The sequence below is a fragment of the Asparagus officinalis genome, chromosome 2 (genome assembly GCF_001876935.1).
Source record: "Asparagus officinalis chromosome 2, Aspof.V1, whole genome shotgun sequence".
NCBI classification, from domain to species: domain Eukaryota; kingdom Viridiplantae; phylum Streptophyta; class Magnoliopsida; order Asparagales; family Asparagaceae; genus Asparagus; species Asparagus officinalis.
Window position 1 is genome coordinate 64,748,749 of NC_033795.1, and position 16,676 is coordinate 64,765,424.

At 33.2% G+C, this 16,676-nt stretch overlaps 1 protein-coding gene across 2 annotated transcripts; it reads right to left on the minus strand.

Moving 5' to 3' along the window:
- LOC109831553 lies at nucleotides 2,887–11,574 on the minus strand. 2 transcript variants are annotated; one of them, XM_020398899.1, is made up of 5 exons: nucleotides 11,345–11,574; nucleotides 7,861–8,029; nucleotides 6,352–6,781; nucleotides 4,432–4,512; nucleotides 2,887–3,586 (listed from the first exon to the last, which is right to left on the minus strand). In XM_020398899.1, exons 1-5 carry the CDS (start codon nucleotides 11,429–11,431, stop codon nucleotides 3,094–3,096), a joined length of 1,260 nt encoding a protein of 419 aa, XP_020254488.1. In that variant the 5' UTR covers nucleotides 11,432–11,574; the 3' UTR covers nucleotides 2,887–3,093. The 2 variants fall into 2 exon arrangements, with proteins under 2 accessions (XP_020254488.1, XP_020254487.1); XM_020398898.1 differs by having other exon boundaries at nucleotides 7,861–8,038.

Consider the following 16,676-nt stretch of genomic DNA (forward strand, 5'->3'; position numbering starts at 1 on the left):
ATGTTTTATTTTATTTTAGTTCAAGTGGAGACACTATACACCGCCGGAGCTCGATATGCATTCTCTTGCACCCATCTGCCGAGATACTCCCGACTTGTGGATAGCTAGAGTTCCATTAATTTGTTGGGAGATCATGGAGATGCATGTCCCTGACCGTGTGCTACGACAGTTTACACTCTCTCAGCATGTGCCAGATCCTGTCGAGCAGATCGATCATCGGCGGCGACCTACTTCACACCATATCGACTGGGCCGTAGTCCGTGCAGCCTACATAGACAGGTGGGCTCACAGGTGGGATTTCATCCAGGATACGAGGCCCACAACTGTTGACTATACCGCATATATGCGTTGGTATTGGGGTATCACACGTAGATGGATCACGCATGACCCACAGCCATCAGCTGGACACATGTCACGCCCACCGACAGACAGTTACATCCCTAGTGGGATGAACGAGAGAGATTACGTAAGTTTCTAAGCTAAATTATAACATTTTTTTATTGAGTTGGTACTTAATAAATTGTTTACCTCACAGGTCTGTGCTTTTGATAGCATTGAGGCTGATATTGATGCGCACATGCCTAAGATTCAAGATCAGGTGGCGTTAGGACTCCTTAGCAGGATCAAGAAGACCATAGTGTAGGTGTTTCATAAGACTCACGTCGACAAGTTCGCAGGCTGTGAGGACAGGTCTTGATTATTTGGGCAGGCGTACACTCGGCACCGACAGCCACGTGATGATGACGCCGGCACTTCGCATGCCGATGGAGCCGNAAGAGAGGGAGAGGAAGGAGAGGAGCTATATTGGGTTGTATTTGAACTTATTTTGTTAAAATTTGTAACTTGTATGAATTTTTAAATACTATACTTTTGTGGATTAATTATAGCTCGATATGTACTCTTTTTTAGTATTGTTTGATTCGTGCCTGTTTAAATCATATATATATATTATAGTAATTGTTGTTAACAGGTAAATAATTATATATATGAGTTAAATAGGTAGATGTATACAAAACATGCACATCACAACAGCTTGTGCATGTTGTGTAAAACCTGCAGCTTCACGGGAGTTTAACTCCCGTGGAGTTGCAGTCTAAATTTCCCAGAGAGCGATTCTCTGGGAAATTTGGCCTGTAACTCCACAGGAGTTGAACTCCCGTGGAGTTTTTAATCGTAATACAGACTTCACGGGAGTTGAACTCCCGTGTAGTCTGTTGTTTACGTAAATCTTCACGGGAGTTGAACTCCCATGAAGAATTTTGAAGAAATTAAACTTCACGGGAGTTCAACTCCCGTGAAGTTTAAAAATATGCTAAACTTCACGGGAGTTGAACTCCCATGAAGTTTCGTAAAAAAATTTTCAGAAACCGACCTGGTTTCAGCGACAGGGCTGAAACCAGGTCGGTTTTTCTAATTAACTGAGAAACCGGTCGTTTTTTGCAAATAAAAGTCCAAATAGAACTGTTTCAAAAATTTGTCCATATTTATACTGGAGTAAGTTAGACTGTAAAATTATAACACTCTAATCTCAATTATAACTTAGAATATACAATGAGGATTCAAGGCTCTTTTTTTTGTGATAATCTATTCTGGAACTGATCCAAGATTCAAGGTCGTGTGAGTCATATTAGAACTTCCCAACGGTTTAGGTCACCCGTGTTGGGTTTTCAAGGCTGCAAGTTTATAAACTAAAAAGTTACACGAGGGTTGATATATAATACATATAGGAGAAATTTTGAAAATCATCCAATTTACAAAAAAATTCACAAAAAACGACCTCTTATAAAAATAATTATCAAAACCGACCTAGTTTTAGCCGTCGGGCTGAAACTGGGTCGGGACGACTGAAACTGGGTCGGGTTTGACCAAAAAAACTATGAAACTTCACGGGACTCGAACTCCCGTGAAGTTTAGCACCGCCTAATGTTAATAGATTAACGTCATTATAGGCTGCTAAACTTCACGGGGCGTTTCATAGTTTTTTTCGTCAAAACCGACACAGTTTTAGACCGACGGCTGAAATTAGGTCGGTTTTTTACAATTATTTTTAGAAGAGGTCTTTTTTTGCGAATTTTTTTTATAAATCGGATGGTTTTCAAAATTTGTTCAATACATATACGTTTTTCACTCCAAAACGCCGATGATGACGGTGGACCAATAAACACACTTTCCTTTTATCCAAAACTACAAGATTCTCAATTAATCTTTGGACCAACTGCAAGAAACAAACTCGGTCTATGTTCTCCTTTGACACTCTTGACCAAATCCAAACACAGGTCTCGTAAAGCAAAGTTGAGCCGCCATTTTCTGCCAATTAATTTGCTGTTCCTTTCTTCTGATCTCTTGCTTTAAACATCACCAAAGGCCAGCCGTCTCCCACAATAAAACCCATGGATCTTCACAAACTAAAGTTCCACGCATTTTCCCAATCCTTTTCTCCCTTGTTTCTAGACCCTGCTGTCTTGCTTTAAAAGAGTTAATTTTATCTTTTAACACAATTTGCCCAAGTGATTCATTAAAAAGTTAAAAACATTAGCATTAGGAGGCTATCCTCACCACTATAACCACAAAGAGTGTTAGAAAAAATCACTCAGGGGGCATTTCGCAAGTACTTTCGCACAAATAGAACAACAGGGGATCCATCAGGAATTAACCCGACATTCTAACATATATTGCCATGAGTTGAGCATTTCAGATTGATACCCAAATGCACCTCACTTCTAGCTGATTCCTATGGTAGTAAATGAGGGATTAATTGTTCTGTCAAGTCTTTGTAGAACACTTTGAAATAAGAATCCAAAATGCTCTACTTCTATGACAAAGAAGCATGGATAAAAAAAATAACATGGCAAACAATCAAACATGCCGAAAAGCTTGCTTCGCCTATGAAAAATGCGCCGCACTGACCAAAAGCACAAAACATGTAATCGATGTTTCATTCTTGAGATTACCTTACGCACCTATATATACATTGAGAACAAACCATCAAAACTATCAAATCCTCTCGGTATGTACACAGTTGATGCTCAATTTACCAAAAAAACCAAACTGGGAATCTATCTACCTCGTCAGACATCTATATCACTTAATCTATCAAAAAGTCAATATTCCAACAGCGATTACCACCATAAATCTGAAGAAAATCTCATTCAAGCTCGTCCTAATGTTCTCCACAAGCACCATCTCCTCATTAGGCTTTTTACCTCTGGCTGATCTCCTACTGATGTCGTAAATAATCTCTCTCAACCGAGTCACAGCACTGGATAGCCAAAGAAGAGCAAGCCCAAAACCAACACTGAACAGCTTCGAAGAAGTCAGGGGTGCCATGTTTCCATTCATTGCTTTGTACGAAACTGTGAACAGAACAGCAAGGCCAGTTCCAGCAATTCCAGCAGAGAATCGGTATAAGAGTTGAGCTAGTTCGGGGCCTGAATCCTTCAAGGAGAGGAATGAAGTTCTGCTTGCACTGTTGTCAAGATAAATATTAAAGAGACAATCACAGGCGTAGAAGTAGTTCTTAGTGAACCTTTCGGCTTCTGGGGTTTTGCTTTGTTTCTTTTTTTGGGGTGACTTGCTCTTGCCAGAGCTGAAACCAAAAGAAGATTGCAAATGTTAAGAAGTATAGAGACAATGGATACAGAAGATCAAACAAAGTGTGTGCAGCACATATATCAGTATTAACCTTAATTAGGCTAGTGGTTCATCAACTCCAAGATGAAAGCAAGATAAATAACTATTTTCATTATCAATCAGTATAAACAGTCCTTTGGTAATTAAAACAAGCCCGATAGCATATTTTTCTGACAGAAAATACTATGATCCACTCACTAGCAGAGAGAAAGAAATGGAATCCCAAATCATATCCACCTTCCATTTCTCCATAGATAACAAGATTCATACATTCTTTGATTTCACTCCTACCTGACACCCAAGACCCTTTTGCAAATTCTTATATGCTCGGGATCACGTACACAGCAATAGTACTCTAAATCTCATGATGCTAGTGTGCTTCAGCAAAGAACAATATTATGTAGGGAGAATGACTTACCCTTTACATGCATAGAAGAATGAAAATAAATAACTCCGTGAAAGCTTAATTAAACTACTAGATTTGTCTTGGTGCCTTAGTTACTCTTAATAAATAGAATCCAACATCATATCTTACAGAAAATGTTAAGACTTTCATGTAACCATCTTACAACCAAAATGCTCCAAAATAGAGAGCTAAGGAACTTTTAATACGCAGGAGTATTTGAAAAAAAAAGAAAAAGAAAAAAAAAAGTTATATGCTTCCACTAACGAGTTAGCACTCTTAACTGAGAGATGAAAGTTTGAAAAAAAACATTTTGGTAAAACTTTTATGAGATAGTAACTTTTCTGTATAAGATTGAAAGAATTTGAGAGCATTCGTAACGAAGAAATAGTGCATACCTCTTTGAAGGACCAACTGTTTGGGTCTCAGACACCGAAGAAGGCGGTTGAGTGTTAGACCGTGCACGTCCACCACGTTTTCTGTTCACACATGCAGATCATATTACTCAAAAATAGTTTTTTTTTTTTTTTTGAAATAGCACAGCAATAAATTTACGGGCAGATAAACTTAGAAATAAGCAAATGCAGAAAAGAAAATAAACAGAGGAACTAGAAATTGGTTTCTAAGATGCAGTGTTTCTCTAGGTTCCACTTACACAAAAGACTTGAAAATAAGAATTGATGTCCCTGGTGCAAGCAAAACCTAGACAAAAATCTCTAACAGTATAAATGCCTCCAGTTATAAAGAGGTGACAGGAGTGATGGCCTGATAGGAATATGGTTAAGATAGAACAAACCAATATCAAAGAAACAAAATAGCTACCAAGATAAGTTACCAATGAACAATCCCAATTATAGTAACTGTTTTCAGATAACAACTCGATCTTATCTAATAAGCAGTAAGAGAGTTAGGGACTCCTTAATATAGTCGAACAGGGAGAATATTGTAAAAGAAAACAATGTTTTACTTCTATCTTCCAGGCAACAAAATAACCAGCAATCAAAGGCTTCTTACAGAACCGAAATTACTGAATATTACTGTTGTTCATAAGACTAGCTAGTCTAAATTTTGAGATTTCAAGTGCAACTTGAGAACTAAGCTTTGTTAAATACAGATGTTAGAAGAAGGCAGACCAAGCCCCAACAAAAGTAAGAAAACAATGTTTTACTTCTATCTTCCAGGCAACAAAATAACCAGCAATCAAAGGCTTCTTACAGAACCGAAATTACTGAATATTACTGTTGTTCATAAGACTAGCTAGTCTAAATTTTGAGATTTCAAGTGCAACTTGAGAACTAAGCTTTGTTAAATACAGATGTTAGAAGAAGGCAGACCAAGCCCCAACAAAAGTAAATGTCACGTGGAAAATTTATAAGAGGGCTCTCTCAGTTTTCAGAACCAACTGAGTTGAAGAGAACACTGGATGCATTTATAGAGTTTATTGCGATAGCATAAAACATCTCTTATAATTATGATGATGTATGGTATTTGAAACTGGTTACTCCCTTATCTAACTCCTTTCCTAGAAAACTGGGCAGCTTATGGAGACCAAAGTTCCCCAAACAGAATTGACCAAACTTTCGTGACCGAGTGTCAACATAACATGACATTAATCCCATATGACTTGAAGCCAAGCCAAGGTAATTATCCATATTTAGATCTAGGATTTTCATCTAATACCTGCATCCAGATATAGAATTCATTGTACATTTTGCATTTATATTAATATTTCATTCAGCACCATTAAGTATTTGTTAAATATTTGATATTACAATGCCTGTTTAATAGTTATCTAATGATTACAAAGAAGTTCTAGATAAATTCTGCTAAACAAAGAGGAAAGAAGATATGCTCTCATTAGTAATCCGACAAGAAAAAGACCTTGGAAAGTTGTCCTCACAACCTAATGGATAACATCACAGACTAGAGTAAACTAAGGCATCAAAATATCATCATGCTACTCTTTAAATAATATATTTTATCTTCCTGTACAAACCATCTAATAAGAGCACATTCAGTGCATTCAGCTGGCATAATGTCTTGATTAGAAAAGCATGTACTTCAGCACCACAGAAGACTAACATAAAAGGGGATTAGTAAATTATACAATAGAGTCTGATAGAATGAGGGAGACAAATAACCCAATCAAGGATGACCATTGCATCAGAATTGCACAAATATCAACAGTGCAGGGTATCAAACAACTTATAACACGGGCCATACCAATTTTTAATGAAAACCAAGATATCGGTGTTGACAGAAAGGATTATAACAGGAGGAAAATTTTAATTCAGAATGAACAATTCTTTTCATCATACCTGGTAAAGTATGGAACTACCATCGCCTTTCTACTTCCATTTGACAAACCCTGAGGCACATCAGTAACAGTTGAAAGTAAATCCTTCATCTCTGCTGCGTTGCCTGTGAACAAGACATGACCATTTGGGTGCTCCGTACTGAATGAAGTATCATACAAGTTCCCAACAGAATAAAAAACAGATTGAGGGACGTAAAGCTTCCGATGATGTATGATCTTCTGCAAGTCATCTGTTTCAATTTTACAGGGACTAAATTCGTCATCCATGTCAATAGCAACTGGTTGAAATCCCATTTCATATAATAAGGTATTATTTAGGCAATTTCCATCTGTTATATTTGAACTGGAAGCGAGAAATTTCTGGATCTTTTCATGTCTAGTGCACTGCTCTGCAACTCCTGAGCTGAAAAGCATCGATTCAGGACATGCATCTGCTTGAAAAACAAATGCATAACATCACTTTCACAAAAAATCCAATTCATTAGAGTAAATCTTCAAGATATGGAGAGATAGGTTATGCTAGCTCCGAATTAAGAAAGGGTTACAACATTTGTTTTAAAAAATAATATAAATTGTACACAATCAATATCATTCTTAATGAAGATCTGGATTAACAACTTCACGCTAATTAAGGTCTCATACTTTCAAAATCTAGGGTTTGACGCTCAATATTACATCACACAACAAAACAAATCATCATATATTTTTCATAAACATCTTCACAACTTTACTAAACAAAAACTAGTCACTATCGACTTACAAAAACTTGATTAAGAAACTAATCCTTAATCAGGAAGAATTACGATCATATTAAATTTAAAAAAAAAACTGAGGGTTATACTCTAGAAAGATTCCTGAATCAAAATTCCTAAATATATAATTTGTCCTTTAGATAAGGCCCATAAAGGTGCAACAAAATTCATATTAAAATAAATTTTCTAACACTTAAAAAGTTGTTCATTTTTTTATTTCTTTTTCTTTTCTTCATCTACCCCTTTGTGATTTCTGGGCGTCACCCTATTAAGTTGGTATAGGTATAGGAGCTTCAACGTTTTCAGCATTTCGGATTGGAACTATTTATAAAAAATAACACTTGAGTCTTAATACAAGCTTATGTCTATCGATTTCTCTAAAAATAAATTGCCAAATCATTTCTTTTACTCCAAACCTCATAATCTGCTTTCTATAATATGTTATTAATCAATATGAGACTGTACTAGTTGTTATTAGCCAATATCGTATCATCAACAACATCAAATGATTTTGGACGGATCGAATCCATTTGATATGATGCGGCTCATATTCAAACCTTGATGATAATATTGTAAATCTTTTCGATCATTCTACCTTAGGAAATCATAATGTATGGTAATATTATTTATTTGATCCTGTATAAAAGCATAAATCATTTATTCTAAAGGTGATAAATGCATCCATGAACAAAAAATTCAACATTTTCCTCCTGCACATCATTTGACGTAAGTTAATCTAGCATGGTGAAGCAACAAACCTTGCATATCAGTAAGCATTGATCTATTTATAACTGGCTTTCTCCTCAGCAGATGATTATCTGGTGATAGGCTTGATATTTTCCATGAATCCTCAAAATGAGGTGTTTCCATGCAGATGGAACCAGAATTAAGTATATTTTGTCTTTTGCCATTACCCGGTGAAAATGCCTGAAACTCCTACATCATAAATCATAAATCAGAAATTGAAAAAAAAAAAGGAAAAGAAAGGGTAATCAACCCAAAGAAGCATGCACATGAAAAGAGAAAACACTAAGATTTATGTCACTGTAATGACTTCAATAGAATGTGCAAAATAATTTGAAAGATAAAATGTAAAAGTCTTCCTTAAGGACCCTTCCAGCATCATAACAAACCTCATATGATCAAGGGGGAATATATCCTCGTCCAAGTTTAGTGTGACTTGGTTATCTACATAAAAGAACACGACCAGTACCATAGCATGGTTTTCTTTTCCTTCTAAACTGGTATGTATGGATTGCTTCATGTCATAAGAAATCGCTCCAAAATATTAAATATTACATAAAGTCAATATTAACTAAAAATGATTAAAAATTAAATAAGCATTGAAACCTGCCGAAAAGCATGTGTTTGCTTTTCTTTCTTTTCTTTTTCTTGCAACGCTAGACCCTTTGATGAAGCGAGGCGTAAGCTTCAAGAGTTTAAGTATTTAAATTTTAAATTTGTAAAAATTATGAACATATAATATATAATGGTATAATAAATTATATATATATATGCACGCACACATACACACTAGATTTTATACACATGCAATGCACGTGGTTAAATATCATGATTAAGTAATTTTGGCTTACTTTCTAAGTAAAATTTGTTCCTCAGTTTCACTTTAATAGTTTGTGCTCACTTTTGTCTGTAAACTTTTATATCGTGATATTTTTATGTTTGTTTACATGGGCTACACCCAATTTAAATTTTCATGTTGATCTTTGAATTGACAAGAAATAAATATAATTTGAAGCTAATTTGAATTTTCATATTATTTCGATCGATATGAAACCAAGCTTTACTTGAGAAAGTACAATGTTGCAAAAAAAAATATTAAAATAGTGTTAGGTGAATATTTAAAACTAATAAGATAAAATTATTGCCTCAAAGTATGCTACAACAATATAAAAGAAAATATGAAGTTTGTTCCTAATCATTGATAGACTTTATAAAAATTATAATTAAAGATTAATATTAACTCTATTATACTTTTATATGATAAAAGTATCCACATAAGCATATAAAAATACTAAAAAAGTTCATGAAATTTTATTCTAAAGATTCCTAATTTCACTCAAAATAATTAAACTATTCTATAATATATTTAGAAAATATTGTCTTTTATTCCTTCTGTTTTTTTTTTAGCTAAGATCAATCATTCTTCACCTTTTTCTTTTTCACGGACAATTCTCGTGTCTTCATCATCTACATCGATTGTGATATCAAGTTGGAATTATATTTTTTATGCTATTATCTTTCCTGGGCTCATTAATCTTTCATCTTCTTGTTTAACTTTACAAAGAAGTCAAATGCATTTCCGATGTTCAACACAAATTGCTTAAAACATAGACTTTTATTTTTTTTATTTCAATGAAAATAAATGTTAATTTCATATATATGAAATTCTTTGTGTTCCTAATTTATCACTTAAATAAGATTAGAAACTACCTCTTTTTTTCTACAATGAATTCTTCTGATATGCATCCAATAAGAGTTTCTATTATATCAATAATATTAACTTTGCTCTATCCCTCTCATCTTTCACAAAGATCTAAACTAAATACTTGTATTTTTCATTACTAATTTGCCTTAAATTATAATATTAATATTTAATGTTTTTAGTATTTGAAGAACAAAGTATGAAATTTATGAATACTTACTAATTTTTTTATATCTTCCGTAGAGAATTCTTCTTTGATTGGAATAAAGTTGTTAAATTATTTTTTAACGCAACTCAGTCAATGCTTCTTTAATAGAAATGCTTTATGTTAATGCTAATTCAAGTAATTTATGGATATTTTATGAATTTTAAATTTATTTCCGTTACTTTCTCATTTGCAATGGAAATAGCTTAATTCTTTTAAAGGGTATCTTTGAACATTCTAATAGTTTCTCTATATATAATTCCTTGTATTCTTTTACCCTATAAATATTATTAAAATCAGAAATTAATACTTTTAAATAGCTTTGATAGAAATGTTTAAAATAGCTTCAAGGGAGTTTCGAACATTCTAATAGCTTCAAGGGATAAATAGCTTCACTCTTGAGTTTCGAAACGTTTACCCTTCACAAAGTTGCAAAGCGAGTTTCGAAGCGTTTACCCTTCACAAAGTTGCAAAGCGAGTTTCAAAAACGCTTTTTCAAATATTGGTACTCTATAAGGTCATCATTCTGATAGAAACTTACCTAATAATGGGGTTTTAAGCATTGATTGGTTTACATTTATGTTTCATTGGTACTAGCCAATTTAGAACTATATCATTAGTTAGATACAACTTCAGCTCCTCTCAAGCTAGAGACAAAAGGAAGCCATTTTGATTAGCTTGATAGGACAACTCAATACCAAATAGAGTTAACAGATGTCAAAAACAAGCACGATGCAATTAGCTCACTTGGATAACAGTTTGGCTCATACACACTAAACCTAATGCACAGAAAATTTTCAAGCGAACTACTCCTTAAATCATGAGCGTGAGATCAAGGGGGAAATATCATGGGTAAATTTCACATAAGCCCCCTCATCTTTGAGGGGTTTTGCGCATAACCCCCTCAACTTTCAGGGGTTTTGCACATAACCCTGGTCAACTTTGTTTATTCCACTTAACCCCCAAACTTTGGGGCGTCTCACATAAGAACAAGAAAATTTTATACCAAAACTTAAAAAAATGTCCAATTTTTAAATACATATATTTGTACGCTCTCTAAATGCGGGAATGAAATGAACTCAATCATCAAAAGTGTCAATACCGAAACGTCTGAGAAGTGCCAGATACAAAATTGAGCCATGAGTGTTCAAACCTTGATCATGCCCATAAAATAGCGGTCTGCCTTTCGAAAACGTAATCTCAGTACGATGGTATATAGGTAGGTACATGAGTAAATTCTAAGAACCCAAGATCACTATGCATCGTAGTTGTAAACACCATAACATTCCAACTTAGGCGCGTATGGGTATCCATCGATAGCGCATATGTTATCAGTTTCAATACAGCATCAAGATCTCCGATTTGGGATTTGGGCACTGACATCTATTACAACATTAAGATTCCCTCATCATCACACAAAATTCTCTACCAGAATCTAAACAAATTCCTTACCCTTTTCGGGGAAATTGAACAATTTACCCACCAAACCTCATAACACGCCTTAAGAACCAAAAGAATAAAATCCCGAAGCCATAACAAGATACAAAAACTGTAAAATCGCAACAAAAAAGACATGGGTTTGTTCTCTGACCTTGGGTGGATGCCTAATAAGGATCTGAAACTGATGGAAAATCCCAGGACGGAAAGAAGCAGAGCCCATGAGAGAGAGCTCTGCCATGAATCTCGAGAACCCAACTTATAGGAAACTGCACCGAAAGGAATAATTAGAAGCCAGCAGGAGGATTGGGATAAGATTTTTAATATGGTTTTGTTTTGATTTTTTTTTGATTTGGGGGATTGAGAAGTTTCTGGATATCTGAGTTGAAGACGAAAAGGATTAGCTTTAATCTCGTGCTTCTGATACGTATATATTTGGTATTTTTCAGTTATTAGTTCAGGGGCCAAATATTTTAGATTTACCCTTTTAAACAACTAGTTGAGATGCACGTACAATACACGTGGTTGAATATCATGAGTTGAAGTGCACGTGGTTGAATATCATGGTTATTTAAATTAATAAAAATAGAGTAAAAAAAAAAAAAGAAAACAAAGTTTTTTGTGGAATTGACCATCAACTCAATAATCTCTCTCTCAAATAAAATATTGTCATTGTTTCATTCAACCCAGATTGTGGCTACGTGATCTATTATTTGTGAGTTATAAACATATTAATTTAGTACAATATCTCTATTTATTAGTATCTTGAAGTCTTCAAAAGATGAGTGATCATTCAATTCGCAAAAGAATTTTGCATATGAATTTACTTGTCATATGTCCATTAAACTTTTAATTGTGATTTGACTCATATTCATGTTAACTTTTTGTTGATGCTTTACTCATATTTATATTACCTAATATTTGCATTTAATTTTATAGCTCATTCTCTGTATCATACAAGTAAAACTGAAAGTATGAAGAATTATTTGCTTACGAAATTAGAATAGTGAGATTATAATATATTTCGTCATGTGCTCTAAATATAAATTTTTTTCTTTGATGCAAGGTCCCTATCAAATATTACCCCAAACAATGTGAATGAAAAATGCTATTATAACTCACTTGCCTAGTACAATTGTATTATATATATGATACATAACTTATCTAGAATATCCATATCTCCTAAGTGGATTTTGATATTGTGAGAATAACATGTTAGAGGCTCGTATTCAAACTTTTTGACCCTATAAAAGATAAAGAATTTGGAGTGTATAGCTTATATATCGAAAAAAGCATATCAATTCATGAAGATATTTTTCTAATAATGATATTATTACAATGATATTACTATTCAATATTAAATTAATTTTATTATATATGATTATATGATCCTTTTTAATAAATTATAAAGTATATATATGAAAACATCGATGCTTATAGCCAATAGTTGGGCTCCACAAAATATGTTAACCTTACATTGTAGTTTTCTATTTGTAGTATTGTTTGTAATGCCATAATATTTCCTCTTTATCTTATTATTCATACTTTTCTGATGTAAGTTCTCTTTTGCTAAACATTCAATTGACTATATATAATTTTTATAATATCAGAGGTTAGAATGTTCTCCTCAATTTAAAAAGTGTTGACATGATTTTCTTAAAAAATATATACACATAGTAACAATAGTATATACTTCAGTGAAGCTCAAACATTGGATTAAAGCCATTTAGAGTGAGGTCATTTCTATGCTAGAATGGTGATATAGTGATTACACAGTCTAAAGGTCAAAGAAAAAAATTTATATAAAGGAAAAGTAATTTAATATATCAAATTAAGAACTAATTTATAAAATATACATGGGCAGTGTAGATAGCTATAGAAAGTAAGTTATATATTTTTATAAAAAATTCATAGTGAGTGACCAACTACAATTATCCTAATTTAAGCATAAATAATTATTATTTTAGTTACTAATTTGATACGCGTAACTATGGAATAAATCTCCAGCAAAAAATAGGAATTGAGATTGTATTATGTTGTAGGTAAATAAATAAATGTTATTAGAGCTCCTATTTATATTAAATTTAAAAGTAATAATTTAAATTATTAAGCAACAAATGTTAGCTCATGTGATAAAGTAAAGTAATCTATGGTCTATATACTTATATAGTCAATCAATCAAACATATTAAAATTATAATGACCACAGTCAAAACTATATGGTGGGTTCACATTAAATATAATTCATAAAAAATAGTATATTAAATTCAAAATCTTTTTAACCACTACATAAATTGTCTGAAAATTTTTGCATATATAAACTATACTACTTAGGAATAGTGATGTGCACACTTAACTATGGTCTAATAATCTTAAGAACGACTTATTTTTCAATATCATCATTAGTTGATGTATATGTACATTACATTAAAAACACAATAAAAATTTAGAAAACTACAAAATAGACACCCTCAAAAGTTTTAAAAAGTGTAAAAAAACACTCTAAATTTTATAATTTACAAATACACAAAATTGTTAAACATTACATTAAAATCAAGAAATTATAAAAAAATTATTGAAAAATTTTAAACTTTGGAGTGGTAATTTGTAATGTACTAAACTTTAAGGGTATTTTTTTTTATAAATTTCAAGTTTAATAGATTTTCAATTAGTTATGTTCTTTTCAAAAAGTTATGGGTAATATTTACCATAAATTTTTTTTCCTAAACCTATATTTTTAAAAGGTGTATGATATTTTTTGCAAAATTTTAATTTTTCAAGGGTTGTTAGTATTGGCCTTCTTGTTTTGATGATGTTTAACAAACAATTTATAACTAATGTTGTTTGTCTAGTGCTTGTATTATCTATTCATTGTAGACAAACAACGTTGTTGGAAGATGGATGGAATAGAGCTTCAACGATGATATCTAAAGGAGGTTAGCGGAATGTCGGGTTGAAGCCTATACAATTCAAGTTAAAGATCAAGTTCAAGCTTCATCCGTAAGTGTACCAAGATAGAGCTTCGTTGAAGATCAAGATTGCTTGGGTAATTTAGTTTAGGAGTTTATATTATGTGTGTTGGTACTTTAAGCTTAATATCATACACACACACACACATTTATTGGTTTCCATGTATATATATAGTTATATATATACATATATGTTTTTGGTTTGATAGTTTTCTAGTTTTACTATGAAACAATTGAATATAATTAGAAAATATATTTTTGTTTCATACTTATATATATGATTTCATCAATATCAATTTTAGTTAGTTCAATGAAATCATGTTTTAGTGCATTATATGTGTATTTTGATAAAATATTACATTTATTATTTATAGACTTCATAACAATAGTTTACATCCTTCTTCAAGTCTATAAAATCATTTTGTAAAGTTTCAAAAGTTGGTTTATGTCAAAACATCAAAATTCAAGTATCTCATTTTTTCATGTTTTGGACTATTTTGTAAAATGATAATATTTTTCATTTGGGAGGTCCTTTCTGATAACCAGTCATTGTAGCATGTTTATTATCATGTCTACAATCATTTCCTAAAGTTTTACATTTTTTGGAATTTGTTTGATATTTTTAAACAACATTTTAAAATCAGCAAAACTGTTTTTGAATATGTCAGTTTTCGGTCGACCGAACTGGTCGACCGAACCTGAGTTCTTGTGTTCACTGGGCGACAGAAAGTTCATCGGTCGACCACTGCGGTCGACCGAGAGCTTCCTTCGGTCGATCGCACCGGTCGACCGGATAAGTCAGCTGGTGTTTTTCTCGTGTTTGACCTGGATAGCGGTCGACCGAAATTTCCCGTCGGTTCGACGATGTTTCTGTCGTCGACCAGCGAATTTCCCTTGGGTCGCCGCTGCCGCCTCGTTCTGCACTGTGTCCAACGGCGATTTTTTACAGTTGCCTGGTGTTTTTGATTCTTTTGTTTGCGGAGTTTGGTAACTGAAGTATTTACTTTGGATGGAGATACTCTGATCAGAAATCCACTAAATTTATTCGAAACAATCCCTGCTAATCTCTTTTCAAGTAATCAAGAAGTGTTTTAAACAAAGTTTTTAAACAAGGTTTAGGCGTTTACTATTTGTGGTAAAGGATTATGGGATGGGGCAAGCTCGTTTATTCAGGGAGCTTCTCACTGTTTGAAACCATAAGGATATGGAAGTTCACTGCTCTAAATTTGAGGGATCATCTCTCAATCCCTCTTCATCCTTTCTTCTATGTGTTTATAGAGAATTTTTAAGCTCTTATCATCTAGAATTCTTATTGATTTCATAATTCTTACTATTGCTAGTTGCCATTTGAGTTAGATTTTTATTTTACTCATTTTACGACAACACCCACATTGAGCTTATTGTATCTTTCATACGATCAGTCATAAATTGGAAAGTGGGACGTGGTTGGTGAGAATGTAACTTTGAGATTTTGTTGCTTAATGAGTCTTTCATCACATAGTGGAACAATCATTGTGATATGTCTGTGCTTATTTTTGAGAGATGCACTTTGTTTAATACACTGGTACAGCCGAAGTGAGGGAGTTGTGTGGTTGCAGAGTCCGCGGCGATTCGTCCAAGAGGAGTGGCAAATATGATGTAACAAATTCTTTCAGCAGGATTGTTTCATATTCAGATTTCGCAAATAATATTGAAATTCCAAATTTAGTTTCTTCAAATTTTATACTTTTAGTTTGTTTGACGCTCACTCTAGGGAGGAGGGGTATACGGAGCACTTGAGGAGACCACGGCTTAGGTCCAACACTTTTTAGTGGGTGTAGAGTGTGATTGTTGAAGAGTGGGGATGGGTTAGAGTTTCCGTAGTCGTAGGGATTAAACCAGGGTGGTCAATGTCAAAGATTAGTAACTTATAGATGAAAAATTAAGGAAAAATTGTTCGGCTTTCCAAACCGGGATGGATATTTAGTGGGTGTTTTTCCCTCCCGGGGTCTGTGAGCCCTTATGCTAACAAAACATAAATTAATCACGATATATATTAAAATGTTATTACAGACAAACAGTGAGCACAAAACTCATTAAACGTGAAACGGAGGAACAACATTTTACTTAGAAAGTAATGCCAAAAATTACTTAATTTCATCGATATTTAACCACGTGCTTGGAATGCTGTATAAAATCTATGTTGTGTATCTCAGTTTTAATTTCCGCGTTTTAGTGGGGAGCGGAGAGTAGGACGGAAAGTCCGAACTCGTGATCATATTTGCCTTTTTTGAGTGTGCTTTTGGCGTTCTCATTTGTGCTAGTAGTGTTCATTATCTTTTATATCGCCTTTTGGTTCAGTTCTCTTTTGGGAGTCATAGTTATCCATATTCTTGTTTATTCTGTGGTCTGCTGTTATATCACCCTTGGGCAGTATATATATAGTTACATTATCTTTAGTAATAATGCATAGTTAATCATACTGATGATAGTATCCTTGTCATATGTTATCTAGCTTTATAACTCAAGTCTATATTGT